The 8,165-nt window shown below is 36.0% G+C and overlaps 1 protein-coding gene across 1 annotated transcript; it reads left to right on the forward strand.

Moving 5' to 3' along the window:
* Positions 1-349: 349 nt before the first annotated feature.
* On the forward strand, positions 350-4,419 carry LOC128092837 (uncharacterized). Its single transcript, XM_052707713.1, has 2 exons — positions 350-565; positions 3,046-4,419. The coding sequence occupies exons 1-2, from the start codon at positions 443-445 to the stop codon at positions 4,384-4,386; spliced, it is 1,464 nt and encodes a 487-aa protein (XP_052563673.1). The 5' UTR covers positions 350-442; the 3' UTR covers positions 4,387-4,419.
* The last annotated feature ends 3,746 nt before the right edge of the window (positions 4,420-8,165 follow it).

The raw sequence follows: 8,165 nt of genomic DNA on the forward strand, positions 1-8,165 counted from the left end.
CTGTTTATGTATAAGTTATTGTACCCAAATATTGTCAAAAAGAGTTAGAATCATTAGATTTACTTCAATAAAAAACTCATCTTGACAGCAGTTTCATTAAGGTTTTGTATAGTGCCGTAACTATATGATAATGGTTAAGTATGTGGTAACTACATCTCTTTTAGTAGTAATATAGTTTGGACTATTCCCCCGATGGTTTTTGATTATGCGGGCCATCATTAGGCTTAAAAAGACTTAACACGGTTAGGTTCGATAAAGCCTAATTTTAAGTCTTAAAAGACTAATGTCGGCTTTGCGTGCACCTGTCGGAGGTGGATTCTGCATGAAGAGCACCCAAAATTAACCCAGATCCAATTGTACGTGCACCTCTGACAAGCAAATTTGTTTTGATTTTTGGGGCTTGTGGAAGATTAAAGGTTTTGGTGTACTTCCGGACTCTGAAATGGCCACTTCCTGTCGGGTTTGTCAACGGGACGACGGAGCGCGGACCATTGACGTCGCTAGCTTGTCGGAAGAGAGCGGGCTGTCGATTTCGTTGATGCTGAGTTACTGCGCCCAAGTTGAGGTGAGTTTGTTGTACACGGTGAAGGGAAACTACTTAAAATCAATGTTTTGTTTAGTTTTTTTTACATTTTTTTAACTTAATGATTCATTTAAAAATGATGCAATTTTCATTTTAGAAGCAAAAAAGCCTTTTTACAGTTTTTTTTAGCACTGGTCACTCAAGTCGGAAAATCGGGAAAGTCGGGGAAAAGTTAGGAATTTGCCAAAATCTGAAATTTAAATAGGACTTAAGAACCCTTTTTGCCTTTAGCCCTTATTTATGTTTTGCCTTCCTCACCTTACCGAGGAAAGGCTATAAAATCACTCGGAAAACGAAATTCTGAACAAATTCTGAGAATCGTTTTGATCTCATTCGATCGGTCTTGGGGTCCCATAAGTCGCTATAGACGATCAAACGACAAAATTACCCACCACTAGAGGGTGCTGAATCTTGGGGTGATGTTTACATTATATCCTAAAGAGAGCAAATCGGTTTGAAATTTGAAATTGATTTATTTTATCGTCAAAACGAAATTTGTAAAACATTATACCATTTTAAGGTAAGAAATAAAGAGCTTAATTGATACAAACAAAAATATTTTTGTGATGGCCGATTTTACCTGTTCATTATTTGATTCAAAATTAGGAAATTTTACAATCAACCAAAACCAAATTAATTAGTTGAGAAAGTAAGTTATTCAAGTGGATTAATGTTTTTTTAAGTCACTTTTACCATAAAACCAAAGCTCTGTCTCAAAAATTTAAATTGGATTGATTTTCAAAATAAGCAATCTAACCTCACTCTCGCGTTTTCAATCCGGATCTCAGAATTTTCAATGAAAATGGCAACTTAGCAAAAAATTCAAAAAGTCAATCGATAATACTTTTTATTTCTTACCTCCTGTTGACTTTGTTTTAATCCAAAAGATCAGTTTTCATAAAAAAAAATCATAAAATAGTTTTCACTCACCTTTGCACTTATCGTGCAAAAATGTAAACGTAACCTTCCACCAAAGTTCTCCTACTCGAATGTAGATGGCGAATCGTGTTTTTAGCTTTTGTTTTGGGGGCCTATTGAAAATTATAAAGTTTAGTTAAGTACTTCAAAAGTTATGCTAAAAAAACGATTTTAACAAAAGTCCGGAAGATTGTAAAAAGGGTGGTTTTTGTAAGAAACCCCGTCATGTTATACATTTTAAGAAAGGTATTCAAAAGACCTTTCCATCGAGTTCAAAAGATCGCATATCTGACAACCCTATCAAAAGATCAAAAGTTCAAAGCACATAAGTGTTATTTATAGAATTTTCAGAGGCCGGAACTCATATATTTCGATGAAAACGTTGTCCGGATCTATCATGCGATTTGTCGTTGGATAGGTAATTGAAAGACCTTTCCATCGAGTTCAAAAGATCGCAGATCTGACAACCCTATCAAAAGTTATAAGCACATAAGAGCCCTGAATTATGAAGATCTGACTACCCAATCTGACGTTATGAATAATGAATCAAGTTGATAGAACACTGAAAGGTCCGTCCTTTTGTATCTATTTTGGATAGCATTACCCTCTAAATGTGAGGAAGGCACCAACCACCTAAGGGTGAATTAAGTAACGTTTTTGGGTAAGAAATGCCTATTATTTGAGGTTCAGGAAAAGTCGAGTGTTTGAAAATGGGATTTGAGTAGTTCTTGGTCGTTTGACTTGTTCTAGTTTGTAATCACAAAAGTCAAACTAAATAGTGACGATCTGGATTTTACACATATTTTTTTCAAAATAGCTAGCAGAAACTAAAAAAATGCCAAGGATTTATATGCTTATGCTTATTTGGAATTTTTAAAATAGATTTTTTTTGAATAGATAAGACAATTCCACTTTTTTTTACTCTAAAAATGGTGAGACGTTGATATTAAATAATATGGGGATGCTTCGGGTAGGACTATGAAAGCTTCAATTCTGCTATTTGTTTTTCTTCTTTTCACTGTATATTAGCAACCAGAGATCTCATCTTAAATATTTCTTAGAAAATTTAGAAAATTTTCTGAGCTTATGGTAAAAAATATATTTAGAAATGGTCACACATTGGCACTTAAAAAACGAAAATTGCAAATGTTAGTTAAAATCAAACTTGAAGTAGCCATATCTCTAAAAAGGAGCAAAATTTATATAAAGTACATTTCTATAAAAAAATTGATTTCGGGTGTTCAAACTTCAAACCTAAAAATGCGATTTTTTGAAAAAAAGTTTTTCGTGTTCCTTTTTTATAAATAGTCCTCATTAATATCTACAAGTTTGCCGAAGACACCAAATCGATCAGAAAATTCCTTTCTTGATTACTTCAAAAGATGAGAAATTTTGAATATTTACGTACCACTTTCTAATGGACAGCTGATTTAGTAAAGAATTGCTCCAATTTGAGACTATTCTCTGAAACTCGAGAGCTTGCAAAAGTCTACAAAATTGACGATTTTGTAAACGATTCCCATGAATTTTCCACTTACCTATAGGTGTCCAACGGAGAGCAAATATGTTCCGAGTGTCTCATGAACCTGGAAACGGCATTCAACTTCCGGAAACAGTGTCGCCAAACTAGCGCCCCGGCTACCCCTCAAGTTGAAACCACGGACCAAAAACCGTTCCAATGTTGCGTGCCGTGCTGTATCATGACGGCAACCAGCATGCGTGACTTGGTTTTACACTCGACGAAATTGCACCGCGTCGAACGTGCGGCCAACACTGCGCAACAAAAAACCGAACTTGTCAGCACGAGTTGTCCCATCTGTTGCGTCGGATTTTCGTCGGTTGGTGCTATGAAAAACCACTCCGAAACGCTGAACATTCAGTGGACCAAGCTGAAGTGTGACAAATGTCAAATGGTTTGTCAAAACACAGTTAAATACGCCGAACATCGAGTCGAACAGTGCACAGGAGTGCCGGTTGAGGCAGTCGGAGAGGATCACGTAATGGAGTGCGATAATGAGAACACCTGTGACTTGGATGGTAAAATAAAACGTGCCATGGAAGTAGTCAAAACTGGAAAACGATTTATGATCAAATTGACTGAATCAGAGGTTCATATCCTGACTGAAACAAGCTATCCACTACTGGGACAACTGGAGGAGTTGTTGGCGTCTTATGACGAGACATCCAAAATTTTCTACGTTTGCGGGACTTGCGCTTTTCAAAGCTTGTTGAAGAATTACATTCTCCAACATATTGCTACGTCACATGATTGTCATGGCTTTTACCACGCTTTAAGATCGTTCGATCCAACGCAAGAGGAACCCTGGCTGAGCTGCGCATCTTGTCACTTCGTGGCCACAAATCCCATATCTATAATGCAACATCAGAACAAAGACAAACACTCCGGTATCAAAACGGTACCTCCCCAATCTACCAAGCCTGAACCCGCTCCGGAAACGGAACAATGCATCGAGATAGGCAAATCAATCAAAGTTGAGGCACCGCAAATCGCAGCAAAAGTTAAACCACACAAGTCAAGCAGCCATCCCGTCACCAAACGCGTCGTTCCCAAAGCACCCGGCAAAATGAAGCCACATCGCCCTAGGCCGGAAAAGAAGCACGAAACGCTGTTGTGCAGGTGTGGTCTAATGTTCACTCAACAAACGCTCCTGTCGCGCCACATGGACTACTATTGCCAGCTTAGGTTCGAGCCGATTTCACCAGCGCCAGCGCAACAAAAGGTTAAGAATGTGCTGAAGTGCAACGGTTGTCTGCGGATACTGAGATCGCCATCGGACGTCGCGCGTCACCAGCAGAACACCTGCCCGGCGTACCGGAAGCAACGGTTGGGAGCGCGGTACAGTGCTAGTGCGGCGGAGCTGTGAGTTTTCGGGAGGAATAAATAGTTTTACTTTTTATTTGGTGCGTTTAATTACTGTTATCCGAAAGCCCAACTTAGAGGAAATTTTAAAGTCTCCTATTCTGAAAATGCGAGCTAAACATTTCATTAGGGCACAAAACCAAAACGTAAACATTTCGACGGTAACATTTCAAAAGGCATCATGTACATTTTGACACTTTCTGGGTTATTGCATATTCTGAAAGTACTCCTAATAAGCTACCTCTCCACCAAAAATGAGCAAAAGTTACTTCAGTAAAGTCTGTTTAATCATGATTTTAAATAAAGTAACATAAACAAAATCTCTGCCATCAGCAGTCCCTGTTTATATAGCCCTGTCAACCTGTCAAACAAAAGACTACATGAACCTCGTGACGAAAAAAAAGCATCATGAACAAAGCGCCATGTACCTACATTCGGCGAAGAAAAACGAATCATAACAAAGCGTCCCCCTCAATAACAGCAGGGTGATATAGACGTTGGTGATTTCAAAAGGAGTTATGTTTGTTTTTCTCAAATAAAACGACGGAAATAATGTTTTATTGAATTTGGATGATCAAGTATCAATAAAAGCAACGTTTTTCATCGTTTGTTATCATTAGAACATCTTATTTTGCTTTTAAATTAAAATGGGAATTGAAAATGGATGCTCAACATTCAAATGCGTTTTTCTCAAAACGCATGGTTTGTACATGATGCTTTTTGAAATGTTGGCGTCGATTTGGGATTATTCAATTATTCCATTCATTAGTACACTCCCTACATGCCCCCCAAGAATCAGATTGATAGCAAACAATTTCCTATTGAAAAAATCAAAAACTCAAAAGGGCCCATAACAATTTTCACTCCGAACCAGAAAAAAAGTTCAATTGTGCCCTTTTCTTTTTCGTTAGTTTTTCGTGGTTAAGGAACTTTCTATGTTATAAAGTGAACTTTTCATACATTCTTAACACTAATTCACTTCAAAACAAAGTTTGGTTTACGTTTCACCAAGGATTTCTGCAGAAAAAAACTTCGTCGAAATACAATATTTAATACGGTCCGCGGCTGCTGTTCAGTACACTTTTGAAGAATTTTTATGTTTCACATACCTTATCTACACCATTCGATTACAAAACTTCACAAATTATCAAAATTTCCGCTGAATTCCTTATTATTTCTAACTAAACAAAAAGGCCCATAAACATCATTAAAAACAACAATCAGGTGACAGCGCTGTAGTGCCCTTTCAGTTCTTTTCGAAATTGCATTAAGAAAGGGCCCATTATGAACAACAGTTGGAAAGTTAAAAGGGCCCAATAAGGCTTTCTAGGCCCAGTGAGAAAAATATAATTTAATCCAAAAATGATGAACTCCTCGTCACAGTGTCCTGATGCAAACAATGATCGAGCTCGAGCTGTCACAGCCCTGCGAAGTATGTTGGCTGACATATCGGGCGGTCAGTCAAAAAAACCAGCTAGAAGTCGCCTGACAAAAAACTTTTGCTAGAAAGAGATAGGAAACCTGATGCAAACAAACGTCCAGCTGTCTTGTAAACATACTTTGAATGTGTTGGTAATTTTCTGACTAGAAAGCCTTATAGCGAGATTTTTTAAAATTATGAGTTTTATTGCAAAAATCAACATAAATTAAGATGCATTAAAGCAGAGTTGAGGATAATGATGTGTTTTATCGAATCATCAGTAAAAATACCACCAGTCAAGCTTTCTTTTTAAATAGGAATTGAAACAAGTTGTCCCTAGAGTTGTCCACTTTTTGCCAGCGATTTCCTCGAATCGCGGTTTTTGGTTTTGTGCCCTAATGAAATGTTTGGCTCGAATGGACCTTCGTCAGGCTCCTGGTTTCATCTGAAGAACTCATTTTGAAGCACACGAGGTGTTTGCAAAAAATGTGTAATTTTTAGAACGGCCATACATTTTTTTTGCAATTTCAGTTTTTCGTGCACGGAGATGGATTCTGCTCGCCCAAATTCCACAACTTTGACAGTACGATTTTAGCGTGTACCGAAAATTCAAACTGTCAGAATCTCAAAATCAAAACAAACAAATTACGCGAAGAACACGCAAAGCCGACATTAGTCTTTTAAGACTTAAAATTAGGCTTTATCGAACCTAACCGTGTTAAGTCTTTTTAAGCCTAATGATGGGTTAGTCTTTAAAAGACTAGTTTCGTTTTAGTACGAAAAAGCCTAAATTTTAGGCTTTATGTAATCGTCAAAAAGCCTAAATTTTAGTCTTTTTCGAGAATGCGAGGGGATCGGAGCGGACATAATCCAAGATGGCGGAACTTGATTAAGACTTATTTTTAGGCCTAAAAAGACTTATTTAAAGGTTTAAAAGACTAATTTTAAGGCTTTTGCAGGAAATGGGAGGGGTCAAAACGGACAAAATCCAAGATGGCGGAACTTGATTAAGACTTATTTTTAGGCCTAAAAAGACTTATTTATAGGTTTAAAAGACTAATTTTTAGGCTTTTGCAGGAAATGGGAAGGGTCAAAACGGACAAAATCCAAGATGGCGGAACTTGATTAAGACTTATTTTTAGGCCTAAAAAGACTTATTTATAGGTTTAAAGGAGTTATTTTTAGGCTTTTGCAGGAAATGGGAGGGGTCAAAGCGGACATAATCCAAGATGGCGGAACTTGATTAGGACTTATTTTTAGGCTTAAAAAGACTTATTTATAGGTTTAAAAGACTAATTTTTAGGCTTTTGCAGGAAATGGGAGCGGTCAAAGCGGACAAAATCCAAGATGGTGGAACTTGATTAAGACTTATTTTTAGGCTTAAAAAGACTTATTTATAGGTTTAAAAGACTAATTTTTATGCTTTTGCAGGAAATGGGAGCGGTCAAAGCGGACAATATCCAAGATGGCGGAGCTTGATTAGGACTTATTTTTAGGCTTAAAAAGACTTATTTATAGGTTTAAAAGACTAATTTTTAGGCTTTTGCAGGAAATGGGAGCGATCGAAGCGGACAAAATCCAAGATGACGGAATACTTATTTTATGCCTGAAAAGCCTAGGGGATCAAAATAGCTGGAATAAACAGTAGAAAATAAAATATTGTTATATATTATTTAAATATATATAAAAATGCTTTTATTCGGTAATTCGGTAGTTTTGGAATACGACAGATTCACGAGGCGTTCAGCTTTAACCTGAAAATAAAAAAATCAATATTTTGAAGATGAGTTGCGAGAGCTTGATAGTTATTTAAAAATTGGGTGATTTCATTTAAGAGTTTATCTCAGAACTGGATTTGCGTAGTTACACGCAGAAAAATAAAGCATATTTGAATCAACAAAACGTTTTGTTGATTTGAAAATCATTTTTTTTTGTTGAATCAACGCTAAACGTCAAAGCAGCTTTTTCAAAACAACAAAAGACTTTTGTTGAATCGAAAAAATCAAGGTTTGTTTCAACGCAAAATCAGCGTTGATTATATTCAACAAAAATTTTGTTGATTCAAACCTCGTACAGGCTGATTCTACAAAACTTTTTTCTGCGTGTAAGCAAATTCGATTTTTAAGAAATTTTAAGGATTTAAGAATTTAAGAATTTAACAATTTAAGAATTTAAGAATTTAAGAATTTAAGAATTTAAGAATTTAAGAATTTAAGAATTTAAGAATTTAAGAATTTAAGAATTTAAGAATTTAAGAATTTAAGAATTTAAGAATTTAAGAATTTAAGAATTTAAGAATTTAAGAATTTAAGAATTTAAGAATTTAAGAATTTAAGAATTTAAGAATTTAAGAATTTAAGAAT

The sequence above is a fragment of the Culex pipiens genome, chromosome 2 (genome assembly GCF_016801865.2).
Source record: "Culex pipiens pallens isolate TS chromosome 2, TS_CPP_V2, whole genome shotgun sequence".
Classification (NCBI taxonomy): Eukaryota; Metazoa; Arthropoda; class Insecta; order Diptera; family Culicidae; genus Culex; species Culex pipiens.